This window comes from Mauremys mutica, chromosome 1, assembly GCF_020497125.1.
Source record: "Mauremys mutica isolate MM-2020 ecotype Southern chromosome 1, ASM2049712v1, whole genome shotgun sequence".
NCBI lineage: Eukaryota > Metazoa > Chordata > Testudines > Geoemydidae > Mauremys > Mauremys mutica.
In genome coordinates this window covers 341616229-341640894 of record NC_059072.1, presented here as the reverse complement: position 1 = coordinate 341640894, position 24666 = coordinate 341616229, and the positions used below count along the sequence as shown (strand labels likewise).

The following is a 24666-nucleotide window of genomic DNA, read 5'->3' as shown; positions in this document are numbered from 1 at the left end:
TCAACATTTCTTCTTCCAGAGACAGGAATCCTAAATCCCAGCATTCTACTGGGAATAAGCAGAAATCCATTGCTACTGTGTCTTGTCCTGGGTCCTGTATGTTTGTTAATATTTATATTTACAAAGCACTCTGGGAATACAGGAGTGGCTCCATTTTACAGGCACCGTAGGAGGCATATAGACACAGCAGGTCCATATGCGACGCAGTGCATGGTTAAGTCTTGTGTCTGTCATATTAGAAACTCGGGTTTTATGCCTAGTTCTGCCAGACATTTCCTTGTGCAACTTCTCTGATCCTGTGTTGCTTTTGGTAAAATGGGGATAATTACACTTGCCTGCCTCCTAAATTTGGGACCTCAGGCCGTGCTCAAAAGAATAGCTGAAAGGTGCAGAAAATTATTAACACTACTCTGTGGAATTCACTTTTGAAAACTTTGTTTTTTTATTTGTTTGTAAAGTAAGAAATATAATTGCCTTGTATTTTCCTTTTCCTTCCAGGTTCATTGTAGGTAAAGAAGAAATTCCCACACATTCATTTTCACCAGAGGTAGCATTTTCAAAAATAGACAGAAAGATAAAGCACCGGGAAGAAGTATCACGGCGAATGAACATAATTGCTCTAACAAAGAAACTTGTGGACAAAGTGTGAGTATAAAAAACCCAGGGTTGTGAGTTCAATCCTTGATGGGGCCACTTAGGGGCAAAATCAGTACTTGGTCCTGCTAGGGAAGGCAGGGGGCTGGACTCAATGACCCTTCAGGGTCCCTTCCAGTTCTATGAGATAGGTATATCTCCATATATTTAACAACAGTGTTTCATGCTATTTTTAATTTGTATTCAAGAGATTTATATTTCTTTTATTGAGTAATAGCAATAACAAAATGGTGAGCTATATTAAAAGCAAAGTAAAACAAAGATAAACCTATTTATTAGCATTAGCTCATATTACTTAAGATACACAATTCACTAACTAGGTAATATAAAAGCAAATAGTATATTTCTTTTAATTTTGGAGCAGTTAGGGTGATATTTAGTACATAAGTGAACACTTCAGTGGCATATAGTGGCTGGGTACAGTATGTCAAATACTTCACAGAGTTTGTGAGGTTGTATTGTTAGTTATAAGAAGAGTCATGAAGCCATAGCAAAACATTTATATGTTGCTGCTATTATTAATGTTGTGGTTGTAGTCTACGTTCAGTGAGAGCTGGCACCTAATACTCTTAGATTGCTTTGAAGAAGCTCAGATTTTCTTGTTATTTATTAGGCACCCGCAATGTGCTTGATATAATTGTTTGAAGAATCCTTCTCTTCATTTTTTTAGTGTTTATTCATAAATATTGCAGCTTTTTTGTACTTTGCTTCTAAATAGATTAGATTTAGTTAATCTGTTTTGTTGATTTCTGATCAATCTTTCCAACTTGCATTTAATTTTTTAGACTATGCAAATTACTGAGGGTAACATTTCAAAACAATTTTTCAAAACTGACCTAGGCATTTAGGAGAATAAATCCCACTGAAAATCAGTGGAATGTAGACTGCTAAGTGCCTAAGCCACTTTTGAAAATGAGTCTTAGGGTAACATTTTCAAAAGTACCTAAGTCACTTAGGAGCCTAAGTCATTGAGACTTAATTTTGTAAGTCACTCAGGCACTTTTGTAAATTTGACCCTAAATGACTTTAACTTCAGTTGTAGATTTAATTATGATAACTGGAATAAAAACGAAATCAGTTCTAAATTATTGGACCCTTGACCAGAGTGCTTTGGTGCGCTCTGTGGGTTTTTTGCCCCTTCCCTTTAAGAATAGCTTAATGACTGACTACTGCTTCATAAATTCTAAGGCCAGAAGAGACCATTGGGATCACTTAGTCGGACCTCATGTATAGCACAGGCCATAGAACTTCTCCAAAATAATTCCTAGCGCGTATCTTATAGAAAAACATCCAGTTCTGATTTTAAAATTGTCAGTGATGGAGAATCCACTATCGCCCTTGGTAAATTGTTCTAATGGTTAATTACTCTCACCATTAAAAATGTGCGCCTTTTTTCCAATCTGAATTTGTCTCGCTTCAATTTCTAGCCATTGGATCATGTTATACCTTTCTCTGCTAGATTGAAGAGCCCATTGTTAAATATTTGTTCCCTATCTTTGTATTTGTAGACTGTAATCAAGTCACCCCTCTTTGTGAAGCTAAATAGATTGAGCTCCTTGAGTCTGTCACTGTAAGACATGATTTCTAATCCTTTAATCATTCCCGTGGCTCTTCTCTGAACCCTCTCCAATTTATCAACATCCCTCTTGAATTGTGGGCACCAGAACTGGATGCAGTATTCCAGCAGCGATTGCACCAGTGCCAAGTACAGAGGTAACATAACCTCTCTAATCCTACTCAAGATTCCCCTGTTTATGCATCCCAGGATTTCATTAGCCCTTTTGGCCACAGCGTCACACTGGGAGCTCATATTCAGCTGATTATCCACCACGATCCCCAAATCTTTTTCAGGGTCACTACTTCCCTGGATAGAGTCCCCAACCCTGTAAATATGGCCTACGTCTTTGTCCCTTTGATCATTACCATAATACTAATTGCTACACGTGGTGCCAGGCCTATATCGAATGACATATCAGGAACACGCCATTTTAAATTTTTGAAAGCAGGCACCGATAACTCGCCATCCATTATTCCAGAGAAATGGGCAGGTGATTTTAAAACAAAACAAAACATTTGCCTGTTTCCATTTGTTTCTCTTCGCCTTCTAAATTGCTGTACTTGAACCACTGATCTTTCAAACTGGTCTTGGATAAGCACCGTTTTACCATTCACAAAAGAGTGCACTTTTGGACTGTGTTGTGGCTCTTCTGCCCATGCTGGAGGAATGTTCCAGGGGTGCTCTTAAAATCCTCACTGGTTTTCACTTACTGCTTCCTCATCCTATTGGAGGTGAAGTGGTCCAAGAACAGCCTTCAACTATCCCCACTTTGGCAGGGAAGTTCTGGTCAGCTTCTAGTCCATTCTCTCATCCGCAGCAAAAAACATTGGGAGAGCATTAAACCCCTTGTTTTCTCCCATAGACAAAGGTTTTGAAGTGGGGCAGCAAGGCTCCATCACCTACCTGTCCCTTCTTCATTTGGTAACACGGTTGACCTTCCATGTCCCAAATCCAGCATTACTGCAGTATAAGTCTACAGGTGGAGCACTAGCTAAATCTCCATTGTAATACTTCTGGTGATGGTAAATCAAGCACAGCAGAAGCCTCCTGCCGGGCATCATTTATAGTGAACCCACACAAATAAGAGTAGGTGGGTTGAGCACTCTCAGCTCCTGTTTACTTATATGGGAGAGAAAGCTGTGCAGCCCCCTTTTTAGGACTTGGTCCTTGTTATGGTATGTTCCTGACAGGCAGTAGATAAACAGATGTTCTAAGTATTCCGTGTTGTGAAAGGGGTGGTGAAGAGCTCTTATTTCAGAGTGGAAGCCCTTCAAATAGAAAGAAACACTTACCTCCAGCATTGAGCTAAGGAATAGCTAGAAGGCCCGTCCCTTTCTTGTTCTTCATACCTATTCTGTTTTAAATACCCCTGATGTGAACTAATTGAAAATAGTGAGGCATGATCAGTGTCCCTTTAGCCAAAATGTATTTATTAAACATTAGAAGGCTAAATGATTAACAAATGAGGAGTATACTTCCTTTGGGATTTCCAGATTCCCTCTTCCCATACATTCAAAAACCATTGCATTTTTAATCCTAATACTTTCTCAAGTTTCTCTTCCATATGTTTCCTTTCAGATATAATTGATTCTAAATGTCTGTAACCTGATCACGTTCTCGTTACAATTTTTGCTACATAAACTAACCTTGTGGATGATTTATGGCCAATATACTTTACAATACATGATTCAAAGCTTCCAAGATATTTGACACAGTATATAAATTATGTGATTTATTTTGTATTAAACCACAAATAATTGACTACAAGAAAATATCATTTTTGAAGCTAGTATGAAATGACTTTCCTTTAATTCTGTGTCATACAAGTCTAATTACTGTAAAGTCCACACATCCCATCCTCCCTAAAATCATCTCCACTTTATGCTTTGAGCCAAACCCTAATTCCAAGTAAGGGTGGCAGAAAATCTGTACCATAAACAGCTGGACTACACTGCAGTGGAATGGTCATGGTTGAGAGAGGCCTCTTCAGCCTCCTCCAGTAGGCCCCAGGATTGCAGTATGGCCAGTGGATCCCTGGCCAAAACAGCAGCATCAGTCTAATTTGAGTGGGTGGGGGGGAGCGTGTCAGTGATCATAGGCTGCAGAATGGCCCTGCTACAGCTCTGTGGCCTTGGAGGGATGGTTCATAATTCCTTCCCATTGGCAAAAGTGGGGAATTTATAGGCATAGCCCATTTACCCAAGCTTAGCATGGAAAAGAGGATTGGATCAAAATTCACATACGTGTACTTCTGAAATACTAATAAAGTACTGTTTTATTTGTACAGTACTTGGATGACTTCATAAAAGTACACAGTGCCTTACAATTGAATCATAGAAATGTAGGACAAGACTTCAAGAGGTTATGTAATTCAGCTTCCTGTGCAGAGGCAGGACCAATTATACCTAGACCATCCCTGACAGGTGTTTGTCCAACCTATTCCAGTGATGGGGATTCCACAACCTCCCTTGGAATCCTCTTCCAGTGCTTAACTACCCTTATAGTTAGGACATTTTCCCTAATATCTAACCTAAACCTCCCTTGCTACAGATTAAGCCCATTACTTCTTGTGTTACCTTCAGTGAGTGTGAAGAACAATTGATCCCCATCCTCTTTATAACAGCCCTTAACATATGTGAAGACTGTTATCAGGTCCCCCCTCAGGTTTCTGTTCTCAAGACTAAAGGTACCCAGTGTTTTAACCTTTCCTCATAGGTCAGGTTTTCTAAACCTTTTATCATTTCTGTTGCTCTTCTTTGGACTCTCTCCAATTTGTCCCCATATTTCCTAAGGTGTGGTGCTCATAACTGAACACAATACTCCAGCTGAAGCCTTATCAATGCCGAGAAGAGTGGGTCAATTACCCCCCATGTCTTACATACATTAGTCCTGTTAATACACTCCAGATTGATATTAGCCCTTTTTACAACTGTCACGTTGTAGATTCATAGTCAGTTTGTGATACATTATAACTCCCAGATCCTTTTCAGCATTACTATCACCCTAGTCAGTTATTCACCAATTTTAGTTTTGCACTTGATTTTTTTCCTTCCTGAGTGTAGTACTTTGCACTTGTCTTATTTGAATTTCATCTTGTTGATTTCAGACCAATTTTCCAAATTGTCAAGTTGTTTTGAATTCCAGTCCTGTCCTCCAAAATGCTTGCAGTCTCCCCCAGCTTGCATCATCTTCAAATGTATAAGCATACTCTTCTCTCCATTATCCAAATCATTAATGTAAATATTAACTAGTACCAGACCCAGACTGACCCCAATGGGACCCCAGTAGATATGCCCTCCCAGTTTGACAGCGAACTATTGATAACTACTCTATGAGTACAAGCTTTCAACATGATGTGCACCCCCCGATAGTAATTTCATCTAGACCGCATTTCCCTAGTTTGCTTATGAGAATGTCATGTAGGCCTTTGTCAAAAGGTGGCATGCAAAATAAATAATGGGGAAATAGCAAGAGACTATTGTATACATTTTTAACAAGAGAAAGTTTGCAAAATCTTAAGTAGATTACAGTAAAGCCAACTTCTGGTTAATATGGATTTTGTTGTTTCTTTTGCAGATGCAAACATGGTCCAAGACATAGATGCTGTAAACATTATGAAGACAATTGCATCTCATATTGCATTAAAGTAAGTATGAATCTGGCATTTTTTGTAAACACTCACAGAGACTGGTGAAAATGTATAAAGTTTAGTACAGAAAAAGAATATGTAAGTTATAATGGGCAAATGCAGATTCCATATGTCTTAGCCTCTGAAGTCTGTTGTTGGTCATGCTTTTTCATTATAAAAAGAGTCAGTTATAAGTTTGTGAAAACCATCTTCTGAGCAAGATTCTTTTTCTTTCTTTCTTTCTTTCTTTCTTTCTTTCTTTCTTTCTTTCTTTCTTTCTTTCTTTCTTTCTTTCTTTCTTTCTTTCTTTCTTTCTTTCTCTTGGAAATTCAATTACAATAGTCTGAGAACCTAAAGTGAATGGAAAAAAATGGATGAGCAAAAAATAAACTTGTTTAATTACATGAGGCCTTCGTAACTGATCCCATTTGCAGCTCTATCCTAAAAAAAGCACCTGGAATGTGCTGTGCTGGGCAGACAGATCAGCAGTGGCACACATACAGCTGTGCATGTCTGGCACAGTGGTGTTTGATTTTGGACTCACTAGTCTATTAATTTATTTTAATGGGTAATGGGAGATTGTCCACGGTTGCTGCAGACAGAGAGAGCTGTCTATGTCCAGTGGCATGAATTAGCCTCTTCCATAATATGGACAGTGCATTTTTTCAGAGGAGTACTGTGTGGAGAAGATTGGCACAGGTGGGACCACCTGCTACATGGTCTTAGTTTTGGGTGAAACTTCAGCAGATCTTGATCTTTTAATAATCTACATTTTTTTATTTATGGAGAAGCAAAAATTCATTGCTAGGCAGTTTAGCTTTTCTAGATGCTTCTGCTATATTTTATCTTTAAAATGCTATTTTCACCCCATTAAAAATAGTCCATTCTGTTAGAATTTATCTCTTTTGGTTTTTTAATGGCAAGGCTCGCTACATTAAGATAAAGCTCTAGAGGAGTTATAATACAATAGTTATTATCTTATATTTATACAGCTCAGTGTCTTGTTCAGTATTATTTTGTTACCGCTTTTTTGAACTATGCAATATTTCAGCAAACTTAGTGACAGTGGTAGCCTCTGATTCGACAAAGTATTTAAGTATGTGCTGAAGTTCCATTGAAGTCAGTGGGATGTGAAGTGTTTTGCTTAATAGATCTGGAAATGTGTAATAAAATATTTACAAAATATTCACAAAATATTCAGGATAATTGTAACTTTTTTTTTTACTAAAGAAAAGTGACATAAAAACAACACAACTAGAATAACTAACAGAAAATACCTCCCCCCTCCCCCTTGGGATGAGAAAAAAGGAACCACTCAGCACCTGTTTTTTATTATTATTTTAGCCAGAATTTTAAAAAATGTGTGCCTAATATATAAATTCTATAAAATTCCATGTCTTCAGCTGGACTTAACATAGTAACATTAGCATGTGCATAAGTGTTCGTATGATCAGGGCCTAAGTTAAGACAACATATGATTAGCTATTGCACACCTTCATAGTTAAATGTAAATGTACTCATCTAGGAACAAAGGATGTAGGGCCATACTTACAGGATGTGGGAAGCAGTGACTCTGAAAAAGTTTTGGGAGTCAGGGTGAAGAATCAGCTGAACATGAGTTCCCAATGTAATGCTGTGACTAAAAGGGCTATGTGATCTTTGGATGTATAAACAGAGGAATCTTGAGTAGAAGTAGAGAAGTTATTTTACCTCTGTATTTGGCACTGGTGTGAGTGCTGCTGGAATACCGTGCCCAGTTCTAGTGTCAACAATTCAAGAAGGATGTTGATAAATTATAGAGGGTTCAGAGAAGACCCAGGAGAATGATTAAAGGATTAGAAAACTTGCCTTACAGTGATAGACTCAAGGAGCTCAATTTATTTAGCTTAACGAACATAAGAACGGCCATACTTGGTCAAACCGATGGTCCATTTAGTCCAGTGTCCTGCTTCCAACAGTGGCCCATGTCAGATGCTTCAGAGGGAGTGAACAGAACAGGGCAATTTCTCAAGTGATCCATCCCTTGTCATTCAGTCCCAGCTTCTAGCAGTCAGAGACTGGGGGGCACCGAGAGCATGGGGTTGCATCCCTAACCATCTTGGCTATTAGCCATTGATGGACCTAGTCTACATGGATTTATCTGATTCTTTTTTGAACCCAGTTATACTTTTGGCCTTCACAACATTCCCTGGCAACGAGTTCCGGAGGTTGACTGTGCGTTGTGTGAAGTACTTCCTTATGTTTGTTTTAAATTTGCTGCCTCTTAATTCCATTGGTTGACCCCTGGTTCTTGTGTTATGTGATTGGGTAAATAACACTTCCCTAGTTACTTTCTCACACAATTCATTATCGTATAAACCTTTATCATATCCCTCCTTAATTATCTCTTTTCCGAGCTGAACAGTCTCAGTCTTTGTAATCTCTCCTCATGGGAGCTGTTCCATACTGCTAATCATTTTTGTTGCCCTTCTCGCTACCATTTCCAATTCTAATATATCTTTTTGAGGTGGTGCAACCAGAACTGTATGCAGTGTTCAAGGTGTGGGTGTACCATGGATTTATATAGTGGCATTATGACATTTTCTGTCTTATTATCTATCCCTTTCCCAATGGTTCCTAACATTCTTTTAGTTTAAGCAGATATTTTCCGAGAACTATCCGTGATGATGCCAAGATCTCTTTCTTTAGTGGTAATAGCTAATTTAGACCCCATCATTTTGTATGTATAGTTGAGATTGTTTTCCAGTGGGCATTACTTTGCACTTACCAACACTGAATTTAATCTGCCATTGTGTTGTCCAGTCACCCAATTTTGTGAGATCCCTTTGTAACTCCGCTTAACTATCTTGTGTAATTTTGTATTATCTACAAACTTTTCCACCTCACTGTTTATCCCTTTTTCCAGATCATTTATGCCTATGTTAAACAGCACTGGTCCCATTACAGATCCTTGGGAGACCCTGCTATTTGCCTCCACTGTGAAAACAGACTACTTATTCTGACCCTTTGTTTTCTATCTTTTAACTAGTTACTGATCCATGAGAGGACCTTCCTCTTATCCCATGACTGCTTCCTTTGCTTAAGAGCCTTTGTTGCGAGACCTTGTCAAAGCCTTTCTGAAAGTCCAAGTGCATTATATTCTCTGGATCTTCCTTGTCCATGTTTGTTGACACCGTCAAAGAATAAAGTACTTCAAATGTGACTGAAGTTCCCATTGGTCTGAATGGTGATATGATATGTATTAAAATATAAGGATGAACTGGAAATTAGGTTAGCACTACTGTATATCTCTAACTCAGTGCACTGAATCTGAGTTCAGGTTACGAGTTCCTCGGGCCAGTAGGGGCTGGTGACTCCATAGCACCCCCTTTGTCCTACCCCAGGAGCAGTGTTAATGGATGCTGAAGAAGAGGTCACTCCAATGCAAAGCATGATGAGAGGGGAAAGCAACAAGGAAATAGCGGAGTATCTCATCCACCTAGCTGTTTCCCAAGCTCCCATGTCACTTCCCTGCCCAAAAACAGACAGACAGACAAAACTAGAAACTTGCTTACAGAAATTAAGTTGAACTAATATTCAGAAAAGGTTATTCTATTGTTAGAGAACACCATTACGCCTTTGGATTCATATTTTCATTTTTCATAGGCCTCAGTATAGTATCTGATACATCCAGCCAGATGGGTGGAATTAATGTTTAAGTGGCAGACAGACCTCTGAATTTCTTTGCTTTCATAGGTTTGTCATCTCATTCTTTTTTGTTTTTATTAATAAAACAAGTGAAAAATATGTTTATGGAATCATATCCTATTTTGGTTCATATGGATTTTTAAAGAACTGTAGGTTTTTAAGTATGGCTAGTTTTCTGATTTTTAGTCTTGAGCTCCTCCAAAGGTCAGCTCTGGAAAAGATCAGAAATAGATCTCTACTGGCAGAATTCTAGCATGTTTTTGTAATTCTGTTCTTGAATTGATTTTTAATACGAGATTGTTCTGGTGAACTACTTACAGCCAAAAGTTTTCCTCTGTATTATATTTTCCCTTACCATTGAACATCTTGTCTTCCTATTATCATAGCCATACATACATTACCATCATATTCTCTTTTTCTCTATTCCTGCTCCATATTTAGACACATATTAGCCAGCTAGTATAACCTGCAGTAGCCTTTTATCTTTATCTTTGATAGATGGCTAGTGGATCACCTCATTTTCATAAACTTCACTTAGAATTTGAAATAATCTGGGTGTCTTGGCTCTGTAGACTTCTATAAAGGTTTGTCTAGCCCAACAAAGGCATTTGAAGATCCTTCCCTTTCTCCTTTGATCCACTTGATTCCAGCAGATAATTTAAAAGAAGATATATATTAGCCAGCAGTGTGTATCTAAAATGATGAACTTCAGTTTCTCTGTGCCAATGCTGATGATAACAGCAGATGAGCAGTATAGTTTACCTCGTAATCGTGGTGACTAGAAGGAAATTAGGAGAATACTCCAGTGGTTACAATCTGTTTAATTATTTTTTATTTCATTATTGTTTCAAGAGATGTGGGATACTATACTGAACAGTTCAATTTGTAAATGATTCTACATTTAATTTGAAAACAAATTTATAAAAAAATGGATAGATGTAATACTATTTGGATTCATTGCTACAATTTATCTGACTTCTGGTATATTACTGAACTCTGTTTTGAATATGTACATTTCTGGAATTGAGTTTTAATACTATCAAGATATTTTTAAAGAATCTTTTTTAAAAAATTGAACTCAGATGATTTTTGCAGATGTGTAATTTAATTGCACTGCTATTTCTGGCTCTTTGTATCAAAATCATAAAATTTCTGCAACGTAGAAAGGGTTCCTAAGGAAAGGGTTAATATAGAGATTTCAGGGCGTATTAATTTACCTCTTTTGTGTATTGTTTATATTTTTCTTTTCCCCCACTCATTTGCCTGTGATCTGATATCTTTCTGTGGAGAATAAAAGTTACAATTGATGAGCTTGTAATTTACAAAACAGAATTTTTTGTGTGACTACAGGTAATGCAAATCAGCTATAAACTATTTGTAAAATTGTCTCCTGATTGCTCACTGAACTAATGATAAAGATTCAGTATTTATAGGTCTTGCTACTGTTTGTTACACATGAGAGCTAAGGACCTGATCCTGCAAACCCACACATTTCAGTAGGACTGTTCATGAGTATCTCATGTGCTAGAGAGTTTGCAGATTGGAACAGCATAATACGTCATGTTCTAGTCCATCTGTCCTGTGCTTGTGACTATTGTAAAACTTCCTGTAATTTTACATAATCTAAATTCATCTTAAATTTGACATTTTAATTACATAGAAGTCAGAAAATTCAGAGTTAAGTTTCATGGAGTAAATTTAATTCTGCCTTACCCATAAACTTTGAAATAGAGGCTTTTGTTATATGATCATACCTCACTGTGATATAAACTATTTAGAAAATATGAGATAAAAGAGCGTCAGAGAATATAATTTACTTAGCTGCATGTGTCCCTCTCATTTGGCTTTAAAAGCTATTTCATGCATCTGGCTACTGCCTCTTCACTAGCAACATTGTAAAACACACAATACATTTATTCCAGAATGCACTAATACTGTCCATCCCCTTCCAAACATTGTTATTTAACTGTTGTCCCCCACTTACTTTGTTTCATAAACAGTTTTACAAATAACAAGTTATGCAATATTATTGTTGCAAGAAATGGGTGTCGCTGAACATGTTTAACCAGAATAAAGCTTTGGGACTCTTTATGAGGGATTAAAATGTCCTGTATGATGCACAGATTTTTAATTTCTGAATTGGACAGATTGCTAATTCCAATCCTCTGCCCAGTGGTTTTACAAACAAATAACAGAAACCTTGAACATTTGGAACATCCCACTCAGAGGCCTGCTTAATTCAGTAAGAATGTACTACCAGGGCTCAGCACATGATATTCAGATACTTTCAAATGAACCAAAAAAGCATTTTCTGTTATTTGGAGAGAGAGAGAGATAAATACCTAGATTTATGCTTTAAAATAAACTGTTCTTAAATTATCAAACTGTTAAAAGAAAAAGAAAAAAGAGGCCTCTAAATAATTCTCTTAAAGGCTGAAGCTTTTTTTCCTCACACTTGGATAATTTTTTTTAAATGAGCGGACAGATTTCTTCAGACTTTTCAGAGATGGTCACCTGTGGGCTAAGAATAAGCATAAGAAGCTTATGAGAAAATTACAAGAAACAGAAAAAGAAAAGAATTTAGAACGAAAGAACCAACCCAATCTGAGTTTTGGCATTTTACAAAACAAACTCTGAGACATATTGGCCTTTCAGGGTGGAGCAGTAGGAAACATTTCATATGAGCCTGTTTATCTTTTTTAACGGTTCTGCACATGATCTCTTCTGGGTTTGCACTTTCTTCACAGCAGACTTTGCAAAGCCTCCAGGTTGGTGGTTTGTTGAGAGAACCCGGGCATGTGCCAAGGAGTCAGTGTCGCTGTCTAATTCACACGTTTTCTGAAAGGACTTTGTTTTGTTATGGGCTTTTTCCCTCCCTCAGCACTTCTTCCAGATGTTTGAGTATGTGGCGTATTTTCTTCACCACATTGCTTTCCTTTCCATACCCAACTGTGGTTGAAGGCGGGGAGAGAATAATCTGGAAATTAAGCCATTAGGACTGTTTCAAGGAACAGAATTTTGGAGTAGAGATAGTGTGTGTCCTTTGAGGCCTTTTATGTCTCCATTTAAATTAAAAGAAAGGCAGTCAATCTAGGCAGTCTAGGATTCTATTTCCTTAGTTATTTTACAGGGAAGTTAGTTCAAAAAGCTAGTTTCAAGTTCCAAGAAAGGAGGGTACATTTCAAATAATGTCAACAAAGTGGGCTTTTAAAATGCTGCATTTCAAAAATAAGCTACTAGTGCACTCGGATAGCTCATGGGTTTTGTTGGGTTTTTTTAAGTTGCTGTTTCTTAACTTTTCCTTCAGGGCTTCATTAGAATGTTTAGTGTTGGTTACCTGATCCAGTGTTGCCTTCGAATTCCATCAGCGTTCAGGCATCTGTTTACAAAACCTTCCCGGCTGCTTTCTCTATTCTATAACAAGGAAAACTTCCAGCTTGGTGCTTTTCTGGGATCTTTTGTCAGTATATACAAAGTAAGTGTAAAAACATTGAAAACTTAGTATAATTTATTTATGTTGATTTCAGAAATAACAAAAAAGGCCCCATCTTTACTTAAACATTCTGACATTGTACAGACCCTCGGCCCATAACAGAGTCTCGCTGTAATCAAATCATAAATGTCAAGCCAATGCCCAAGCTCAGGATCTACTCTGCCATTCTCCCCACAAGTGCTCAAAAAACAGATAAGGTTTGCAGTATGTCCTGAAAGTGAGCAGATTTGAACAATTTCAGACCTAGAAGGGAGTGAATTCTAAAGTGAAAAGACCATCACAGATGGTGTCAGCAGCCCTTTCTGTTACACGGAGGAGACTCTAGCTCAGCCACCTCTATTGTCTGCAGCAGACACTATTGCCCATGAGAAGCGGCGCTTTTTCAAGTAGGCATCTCCCAAGCCACTTAGGGTTTTTTAGCTCAAAACCAACATCTTCAATTCTACCTTAGAATCACAGAAGTGTAGGACTGGAAGGGACCTCAATAGGTCAGCTAGTCCAACCCCCTGCACTCAAGGCAGGACTAAGTAATAAGTAGACTAGTCCTGACAGGTGTTTAGAGGTTTTCAGAACAGATTAGACAATAATGGAGATTCTACAACCTCTCTAGGCAGTTTGTTAGAGTGCTTAACTACGCTGACAGGAAGTTTTTCCTAATGTTTAACCTAAACTGCCCTTGCTCCAATGTAAGCCCATTGCTTCGTATCCTATCCCCAGTGCTTAATGAGAACAATTTTTCAACTTCCTCCTTGTAACAACCTTGAAGCTACCAGCAAAAAATTGTAGGATAAGGTGTCTTGTGCTAATCCTATGACACTCCACTCACCACTTGGGAAGCCACCTTCTGCTCCAGTTTCAGATGCTGAACTGATAGATTGGATTGTCAGCTGATGTAGATTAGTGCAGCTCCCTTGAAGTCAACAGAATTATATTGATTTACACCAGCTGAGAATCAGGCCCAACCTATAGCCACATGCAGAGCATGCTGCAATACTCAAATGTTGAGCTAACTATAGCAATTTCATATCCTTAACCAAATTAACAATATTTCAGTTGCTTATTCAGACATAAGTATGTGAGTATTCAAAAGCTACAAACTACTGTCTTACTTTTGTAATCAACTGTTACCAGCTGCAAAGCAAGAAAACAGAATTTTACTTTTCATTTAAAGTGACTAGAATTAGACACAAGTAATTGTTAATTACCAGGACTAAAAATTTTGGTGGAACTGCACAAATGAGCTGTTGAGAGTTTATGAAAATGGCAGCTACTCAGATCTTTTACTGGAGCTTATAAAGGATGAAGTATTCTGCCTTATGTTTTTAGTCTTTAAGGGTGACTGCTTGTGGGTTACATTGTTTTTTATTTCCGGTTTGAGATATGTCACAGAGAACCACATCTATACCTCACCTACTAAGCATAGTGTAACGTAAGCAGGTCTATAGTACCTTCTAATCACTCACTTATTGCAAGCCAAAAAAATGGAATACAAGATGCAGTGAGGACACATCATGGACCACTTAAAAAAATCTTGATATCTTCCGATGCTTTTTGGAAGATACATTTTAGCCAAACACAAGTTATGCTTCAGTCAAAGACAAATTTGAGGGCTCAATACAAGGGTAACTAGGTGAAAGTTAATGGCCTGTGTTGTATAGGAGGTAAGGCTAGATCAGGGATCGGCCCCCTGGCGGGCCGGGCTGGTTTGTTTACCTGCTGCGTCCACAGGTTCAGCCAATCGCAGCTCCCACCCACCTTGTCTCTAATATTCTGGAACCAACATGGCAACAACAACACTGAAATTCCACTAGGACTTTTAGCTATTTGCAAAATTTTAAAGTTGCTCTTTAGGTTACTGGGAGCCCTGATTTATCAAAACATCATGGACCTGTTGGGTGGACACATGAGGAATTGGGGGGTGTTCTGGCCCTTGTGGAGATCAACCAAAGTCACCCTCCTCTACCTTCCCATCCTCTTTGGCTACTCTTGTTCCTCACAGCTGAGTGGTGGAGGGGAGGGATTGATCACCAAATTAAGCTGCTACAAATATGTGGACAGTGATCAGACAGCAGGTGGATTTTCCCCTCTCTCTTCAGAGTAAGTTTAAGGTTAGTTTCAGTGATCACACAATATATGCTCCCAAATATTGAGAACATTTTGTTTGCTCTTAATATAAAATACATAAAGTGCACCCAGGAGCCCCAGTGATGTGAGCCTTATAAATGGGTATAGTAGCAGTAAGGACAATTGTCAATGAGGTGGTTGTTGATCCTTAATGAATATCTTATATAGATATTTATGAATTATTATTGGATTATACTGTAATGTAACCAAACTAATAACATTTTAAATAAAGGACTAACTGAGGCTATTGTATTTCCCCCACAAATGCAGGGTACTAGTTGCTTCCTGCGCTGGGTGCGAAACCTGGATGATGAACTTCATGCTCTTATAGCGGGTAAGTCCATGAGAAGAAGTGGATAGTGCCCAACTCAGTAATATTGTCTTTAGATTTAAAATGTTGGATTAAATGCATAAATGTAAACATGCTACTATTGCTTAGCCAGAGGGAATGGCTGAGTCTCTAGCAGCAGCTCTAAAATATCTAGACTTACTGGAACCAGAAGTTCAAATCCTGATTGGGGGTGGGGGGCGTGGCTGTGTGTGTATGAAACAGACTTTCTTCCTTCTAAAGGACATAACCTGAATCCCAGGAGATCTAATGAAGGAAGCCTTTAAAACCCAAGGTGCTCCGTTCCCTGTGTGGCCATTAAAGATTGCATGACACTTTGACAGTATCTTTAACCAAATTCCCCCCTCCTCTTGTACAATGTGCTGTGCATAGATTGTCCACAGGAGTGACTGCAGGCATTTTGACAGGTAGGCTAGTTTTTGGCACCTTCTCCCCCTCCCCCTCCCCCCCGCCCAAGAGGTTGTGTGTGTGGGGGGGGGGGGATGGTAAAAGGAGCAGGGCAATCAGTGGAGCAAAAAGGGGCCGGCCAGTCAGTCAGTAGAGTGCAAAAAAGAAAAAAAGGCTGAGCAGCACGGCATCCCCTGGAAGTTGGCCCCCAAGGCAGCAAGCCTGATTATCTGGATAACTTCTGCCTTCCCCTCCAGTGTGTGTGTAAGTACCACATAGGGTATTTCTACACAGCAAGAAGAGACGTGATTGTAGCATGGATAGGCATACCTATGCTAGCTTTAATGTAGCTAGAATGGACAACAATGGTAGTTTAGAGAAGGAAACCTGCATTTTAGTGTGGGCAAACAACCCGAGCACGTACCCAAGGTCCCTGCAGGGTTTGTAGGATAGCAGTTAGCCCATGCTGAAGCCTGTGCCACCACGTTTATACTAATGTTTTTATCCATGCTAGGCAGGTTACAGCTAGCATGATATACCTGCTACAAACACACCTTTGCTTGCGATGTAAACCTACCCATAGAGAGCAAAATTCTGCCTTTACACTTTAGGAGCTGCATTGCAGGAGGAAAAGGAGGTCATTGGGCCATCTTGATAGCATATATAGGACAGCACATAGATATCATGTAACCCCTTTTGTTTGTTCAGTACATTCCATCATCTACACATGAGCCCAGGAGTCCAGCAGGCTAACCCTTGGAACCATGGTGTGCTGATGGCCACATTAACCAGTTCTTCTTCGAGTGATTGCTCATATCCATTCCATGTAGGTGTGCGCGCGCCGCGTGCACGTTCATCAGAGACTTTTACCCTAGCAACTCAGTGGGTCAGCTGGGCGCCGCCTGGAGTGGCGCCGCTATAGCGCTGGATATATACACCAGCCGACCCACCCACTCCTCAGTTCCTTCTTACCGCCCGTGTCGGTCGTTGGAACAGTGGAGCGCGGCTTAGCTGACCTCCACTTCCCTAGCTACTCGTAGTTTCTCTCATTAAGTATATAGTTCAGATGTTACAGTTGTAGTTAACTTTATTTGTTTGTAGTATAGTATAGTGTATTTATTTCACAGGGATTCGGGGTTTATCCCCTTCCCCTCACCCGGTGCCGGGTCCGATGCCCGGTCCACAGGGTTTATAATGTTCACAACAGATCCTCTCCTAAGTGCCTCGAGGGATCTCACCTCACAGATAAGCGCCGCATTCGTGAGGCCTTTAATCCGAGAACAAAGGGGAGCGGGACTTTCGTCTCAAACAGCTCCTGAGGGAGGCAGCTCTTGCTCCTCCGCTCTCGGCACCAAGCACTCGTTGGTCTTCAAGGAGCGCTCCCTCGGCACCGGATTGCCGGTACCGCCAAGGCCTCTCGGCACCGGCCGTCGCTGGCTCCGACGTCCACTCAGCATGGATCCCTCTCCTGGAGGATGAAGAGGCACAATATCCTTGCTGCGTCCGAGCCGCCTGCTCCGCAGCCGAGCGCTATGCTCAGTCGGATCGCCCGGCACCGATGTCTGCCGCGGCACCGACAATATCTGCACCGTTAACTCCGGCCAGGCAAGAGCCGTTGAATCCGGTGCTGGAAAGCTCCCCGGTACGAACCGTGGTTGAGCTCGCTATTAAGCTGCGTCAGAGCCGCCTGCTCCGCAGCCAAGCGCTATGATCAGTCGGATCGCCCGGCACCGATGTCTGCGTGGCACCGACAATATCCGCACCGTTAACTCCGGCCAGGCAAGAGCCGTCGAGACCGGTGCTGGAAAGCTCCCCGGTACGAACCGTGGTCGAGCTCGCTATGAAGCTGCGTCCGAGCCGCCTGCTCCGCAGCCGAGCGCTATGCTCAGTCGGATCGCCCGGCACCGATGTCTGCCGCGGCACCGACAATATCTGCACCGTTAACTCCGGCCAGGCAAGAGCCATCGAATCCGGTGCTGGAAAGCTCCCCGGTACGAACCGTGGTCGAGCTCGCTATTAAGCTGCGTCAGAGCCGCCTGCTCCGCAGCCAAGCGCTATGCTCAGTCGGTTTGCCCGGCACCGATGTCTGCCGCGGCACCGACAGTATCCACACTGTTACCTCCGGCCGGGCAAGAGCCGTCGAGTCCGATGCTGGAAAGCTCCCCGGTACGAACCGTGGTCGAGCTCGCTATTAAGCTGCGTCCGACCTGCTCCGCAGCCCGAGCGCTCTACTACATCGCAGCCCGGCACCTGTACCTGCTGCGGCACCGACAGTATCAGCACCGTAGACTCCGGTCACGCAAGAGCCGTCGAGTCCAGCACCTGAGCGCTCCCCAGTGCGAGCTGTGGTTGAGCTCACTGTTCCCTCAACGCCGGAAACATCTCTACGGCGAGGGAGCTGATGGCAAAGGCAGAGCCTGCGCTGCTTTAACCCCCGACACCGCCGGTGCGGGTTATATTGTCTATCGGCGAGCCTGTCTTGCTCACGCCGCCCTGCGTCGGCACCACAGAGCGGCACCGTTCACGATCGCACGGTCCTGGCACCGTTCCCATATCGGTACCGGTCGTACCCGCGGCACCGATCAGCGTCCCGTTTCCCGACCTGGTACACTCGGTGCCGATCCAGCTTCCGGCACCGCTCCAGGCACTGGACTCACATAGCCACTCTCGGCATCGAGCCTCGAGATCTCGGTCAGCCTCCCGGCATCGCTCCGGTCGCAGGTCCCATTCTCGCTCCCGGTACCGGTAGGCCTCATGGTACCGATCCCCGGTGCCGCGTCGAGCGCCATGAGATGGAGAGGGAGTCTCTGCCCAGGGCTATAACTTCTCCATGGCCATCCATTCGGATGTGCACACCAGAGTCTTCCGGGTGCTCCAGGCCAGGACCCTGACCCCCATCACTGGCTGCCCTGTACATCTTGGGCATGCCATCAGGCCAAACCTGTGATCCCATCGCGTTCTGTTCCGTCAGAGCACTGGGTACCAGGGGTGGCAGTTAGCCGTCCCCCTCCGACCGGTACGGAGGGAGTCCGGTTCTGCCACCGGATTCCCACATCCCACCGGATCAGCAGGTCGTCCAGGAGCGTGAGCCCACACATCCCGCCCGTAGGCACGGGAGTCGAATGCATGTGCATGGTATCCTTCAGGGGCGACGGGCACCTATATGTATGTCTTCCCCCTGCTCCCTTGTCATCTAGTCCGTCAATCAGACGCAATGCCATGACCTATAGGTACCAGCCCCTATGTCCAAGGGGGCTAGGTGACGTGGCTTCCTGGGCCATAAGATGTACGCGGCAGGCGCCTTGCAACTTCGCGCCAGCAAGCCCTGCTTAGCTGTTACTATGAGCGGCGGTGGGACAATTTACAGAGTCAGTTGCTCAGATCTCCTGTCAAGAGTTTGATGCCCTCCTAGAAAAAGGACCGGAAGTGGCGAGAGCTTCCCTCCACACCTTGTTGGATGTAGCGAACTCCACAGCCACGACTCTGGCCTCCAGTGTTGCCACAAGGTGCATTTCATGGCTCCAGTTATCGAGCCTTCCCTCGCAGCTCCTGCACACTATACAGGACTTGTCCTTCCATGACAAAGGCCTGTTCTCAAAACTGACCCTAGGCTGCAAGGCCCAAAGGACAGCGAGGTCGCTATGCACTCCCTCTCGCCATGTATATGCCCATGTCTCACCGCCGACCTTTCCGCCCAGCCTCGCCACCCTTACCCTGCGCCTAGACAAAGACAGGGCTTTGCCAGCAGGCAACGCTGAGGCGGTCGTAGAAGTCGGTCGGGACTCCTAAGGGGCTAAAATCAGGGTCCTCCTAACCACCAATCGGGCAAAGCCTAGCCCTCCTCGCCCCTCTTAGGAACCCCTCTCACGAGCAATTCCTCGTGCAAGAGGTGCGGGCGCTCCTTGCCATCGGAGCTATGGAGGAGGTTCCACGGTCGCCAGGGGGGAACAAGGTTCTAGCCCCACTAGTTCCTGATCCCCAAGGTGAAAGGGGGTCTCAGACCTATCCTAGACCTGCGGGAGCTCAACCAGTTATGATATACCTGGAGTTCCGCATGCTATCCATGGGGTCCGTCATCCCATGCTTGGTTCCCGGAGACTGCTATGCCGCCCTCGATATAAAGGGCGCGTATTTTCACAGAAGGTACCTCCAGTTTGTGGCCAACCGTCATTTCCAGTTTACGGTCCTCCCGGTCGGCCTCTCTACAGCCCCCTGTGTATTCACAGGGTCTGGCTGTAGTCGCCGCCCACTCCGCCACCGTCGGATACACGTTCTCCGTATCTGGACGATTGGATCATTCCAGGGGCCACCGAGGCCCAAGTTACCACTCGTGTGGGCGGCGACGAGGTCCTATTCCTGCGTTTAGGCCTGAGAATCCACATAGCAAAATCCACCCGGATTCCCACTCAGGGAATAGACTTAACTGAGGCCACCCTGGACTTCAGTGTCGCACAGCCTGCTTACCTACGCCTTGCGTTCACGCGATAGTAACCATTGTACAAGGTCTACGGACCTTCCCGGCAACTTTGGCTTGAACTTGCCTAGGTTTTCTGGGCCACATGGCTGCCTGCACGTGCACAACCGAACATGCCAGGCTTCGCCTCTGTACACTCTATCGTGACTCAAGTCAGTGTACCAACCGGCCACAGACAGCATGGTCATGGTCGCCTCGATCCCCCCGAGCGTCCTAGGCTCCCTCGACTAGGGGTCGACACCCTCCCTGATGTGTGCAGGGGTACTGTTCCATCCTCCTCACCCTCCGTGTCCCTCAGGATGGACACCCCCCTCTCTTGACTGCGGTGCTAACTTGGGTCAGTTTCCCACTCCAGACCTTTGGTTGGCTCAACAGCTGCCCTTGCACGTCAATGTCCGGGAGTTCAGAGCAGCCTGCCTTGTGTACCAGGCGCGTCAGCACCGCCTACAAGGCTTTTGTGTCTTGGTGTTCACAAACACCACAACGGACACCCATTGCATAAACAAGCACGGAGGAGCACGGTCCTCCTCTCTTTGCAGGGAGCTATCTAGCTCCGACACTCCTGCACAGTCTGGCGGATCGCCCCAGCAGTTCCTTCCGGTCTCACAAGTGGTTGATTCCTCCGGATGTTATACATTACGTTTCCGGAACTTCACTCTCGCGGGAACGGAACAAGGGAGAAGTTCTGCTCATGCCAAGGCCTCTCCCCAGGCTCAATCTTGGCTGCTTTCTGATGCCGTGGACGAGCCATCTGCTGTCCACTTTCCCACCGCTCCCGCTGGTTCGCAAGGTCCTGCAAACACTCCGCAGGGACAGAGCGCATCTGATCATGATCGCTCCAGTGTGGTCCAGGCACTACTGGTACAACAGGTTGGTAGCCAACCAATTCCTCTGCATCTTTGCCCAGACCTCATAACGCTGGGTCACGGCAAACTTTACCACCTAGATCTGCAATCCCTGCACATCTCCGCATACCTGCTGCGGGCCTAAACCGATCCGAGTTACATTGTCCTGCCTCGGTTCTACAGGATTCTCCTGGGTGGTAGGAAGCCTTCCACTCGGTTAACATATCTGCCCAACTGGCAGTTTTTCTTTTGCTGCTACGAAACACAAAGTTTCCCCCACAGAGGTTCCGATCCATTTCCTCTTGGATTGCCTATGATCTTCAAACAGCAGCGCCTGGCACAGTTCATCATTAAGGGTGCACTTGGCAGCCGTCTCTACCTTCCTCCCAGGGGGGAGTGGCCGCTTCATATTCTCACACTCTGTGGTTTCTAGGTCCCTCAAGGGCTTGGGGCATTTATGCCCACAGGTTCGCCGCCCACCAACTCCTGGGTCTTCAACCTGGTTATAAGCAGACTTATGCCTGCTCCATTCGACCCACTGACAACATGCTCGCTGAGATTCCTGTCCCGAGGGACAGTTTTTCCTTGTAGCCTTTGCATCAGCTAGACAAGTCTCCGAGCTTCAGGCTCTCACAGTGGACCCACGGTACACTATGTGGCGTAAGGACAAGGAGCGGTTGTGACCACGTCCGGCCTTCCTCCCTAAGATGCTGTTGACCTTTCATATCATCCGGGATATCTTCCTTCCAGTCTTCTTTCCGAAGCCCCATCCATTGCGACGGGAGCACATTTGCCATCCCTAGACGTCCGTAGGGCGCTCGCTTTTTATGTCAAGTGAACAAGCCTTTTGGCACGCCCCCAACTCTTCGTTGTATTGGCAGACCGGATGAACGGCCTACCTGTCTCCTCCCAAAGCTTTTCATCTTGGATGATGTCATGCATTCGCACCTCCTGTGACTTGGCCCATGTTCCGTCGAGCCACCTTACTGCTTGTTTCACCAGAGCTCAGGCTTCTTCTGCTGCCTTTCCGACTCACATACCCTTCCAGGGGCTATGTCATGCTACTACCTGGTCCTCTATCCGGACCTTTGCCTCTTTGGTCTAACTGTCCAGAGATGATGCAGCCTTTGGCTCAGCAGTTTGCATTCTGCAACATCTCACTCCGACCCCACCGCCTACGTAAGGCTTGGGAATCACCTACATGGAATGGATATGAGCAATCACTCGAAGAAGAAAAAACGGTTACTTACCTTTGTAACTGTTGTTCTTCGAGATGTGTTGCTCATATCCATTCCAAACCCACCCTCCTTCCCCACTGTCGGAGTAGCCGGCAAGAAGGAACTGAGGAGTGGGTGGGTCGGCTGGTGTATATATCCAGCACTATAGCGGCGCCACTCCAGGGGGCGCCCAGCCGACCCACTGAGTTGCTAGGGTAAAAGTCTGCGACGAACGTGCATGCGGCGCGCGCACACCTACATGGAATGGATATGAGCAACACATCTCGAAGAACAACAGCTACAAAGGTAAGTAACCATTTTTTTCCCAGTATAGCACTCAAGAGACCAGTATCCTCCTTTACTCTGACACTTCAACTTAGAATTCATGTGCGTGCTCTTCTCCCCACAGCAAATGCACACAACACAGAACAGCATTTACCCCATCATTTGTAAAGTGCCTTAGGATACTTAGGGATGAAAAGCACCATATACTGTCAAATACTACCGGAGAGCATGTATTTGGAAGTTTGTCTCGAATTCCTGTTCTGGAATTTCAAAGTGCTTTGAGAACAGGAAAGTAAACGCGAAGCTTGTGTTGAAATGAAAATCAGCATTTAGGTGGTTTAATGTAAATGCAAAACTTTTGTTCTGAGGTTTCCTTTTATAAATTATCCTTGCATTGTTTGTGTTTTAGCATCAAGGGCAATACTTGTACTTGGCATAAGAGTAAGGTTGTCTTTTTTATTTTGATCTTTCCCAGTTTCTAATAGAAGTTGCTCTGTATACGTTAGCATGTTCATTTAAAAAGAGGGACAGAACCTGGCCCTTCCGCTGGAGCCAAAGAAAGTCCTTGGGCAATAGAACTGGTGCAGTTCCACCATGGAGTGATGGGGTGGGAAGTGAGTATGTATGAAGTGTGCACAGTCTGTATGGTGCACACTGCTGCTCCCTGGGGACCTTATTTACTTTACATACAACAATAATTTAGTTATATATTATAGGCTTATAGAAAGAGACCTTCTAAAAACGTTAAAATGTATTACTGGCACGCGAAACCTTAAATTAGAATGAATAAATGAAGACTCGGCACACCACTTCTGAAAGGTTGCCGACCCCTGCTCTAGACCAATTGGGGCAGGGCGGGGTGGGGGGTCTGGGGCTAGGGAGCTGGTCACGGGGCTAAAGATTTGGCTCTCAGTGTCAAAATTACAGGGGTCTGTCCTTAAGCATAAAAGACCCTTTCCTATGCACCACAGAAAGATCACTGAACATGGGTTATAATAGATGCTAATAGAGAGAGTCACACGTTTGTGTTATGTCAGAATTGTGTTGAGCAATAGCAAGGAAACAGTTGAGGCTCTTACCAATAATTTTGTTTTCTAACTGTTGCAGGATCCCTGGCAGGAGTTTCTATGATGTTTTACAAAAGCACTACTATCTCCATGTACCTGGCTTCCAAACTAGTGGAGGTAAGGTACACTGCTAGTTCCAGTGCGTTTCTTCTTAGCCATTGTAACAGGGCGGAGGAAGAAAACAAATGTTACAAGCATTGGCCAAAAGTACAAATGTAATGTTAGATTGTATAACGATGCTCTATTATACCAGACGTGCCCAAGTGATGGCTAAGTCCTGCGGTCTCATTTCCTTCATATCCCTCCTTTCCAGAACTAAGTTTGTCCATTTATCTGCACATATTTTCCCTCTCATTTCCCCCTCATATCCTTTTTGGTAGCCCCCTGTTGTGTCGCATTCGCAGAATTTCAAAGCTGAAAGTTCCAAGAATGTGCATTTTGTCAATTTCCACCAAAAACATAAATCAGAACTAGTCCTTCCCTTCAGATTTATTGCCAAAACCTACAGCTGACTTCCTGCCTCTGTTCCCTGATTTTGGCATTAGTCTAAATTATGAATTATGGTAACTCAAAATAGTTTTGGTTTTAGCATGCAGCTGAAATTGCTTTCCTGTTCGCTTTCATTGATCAAATTCTACCTGGAAAGTGACCACCAGTGACGTTGCATTTTTTTTTAGGTCTGGAAGTCCATTCTGTTTTACTTCTATGAGCTATTAAAATTATGTTAGCCTGGGAAAAAGTAAAAATGAAGAGTGACTGCTTATGCAAACAACTACTCAGGGATTGTTCATACAACCACATTTATATTCACAGTTTAACAATGTGTGAGTTGGGATAGAAAAGGGGAGATCACTCTTTGGAGTCTTGTTAAGTTTCATTGTGATTTTTCTATGAAATC

At 43.4% G+C, this 24666-nt stretch overlaps 1 protein-coding gene across 3 annotated transcripts in view; it reads left to right on the top strand.

Moving 5' to 3' along the window:
• Nucleotides 1–24666, top strand: part of TMEM135 (transmembrane protein 135) — a 387108-nt gene that overhangs the window by 353725 nt on the left and 8717 nt on the right. For all 3 annotated transcript variants that reach the window (XM_045020247.1, XM_045020259.1, XM_045020252.1), the window contains 5 exons: nt 499–645; nt 5789–5858; nt 12835–13002; nt 15415–15478; nt 23809–23885. In XM_045020247.1, the coding sequence (XP_044876182.1) occupies nt 499–645; nt 5789–5858; nt 12835–13002; nt 15415–15478; nt 23809–23885 (526 nt within the window). The remainder of the gene's footprint in view (nt 1–498; nt 646–5788; nt 5859–12834; nt 13003–15414; nt 15479–23808; nt 23886–24666) is intronic.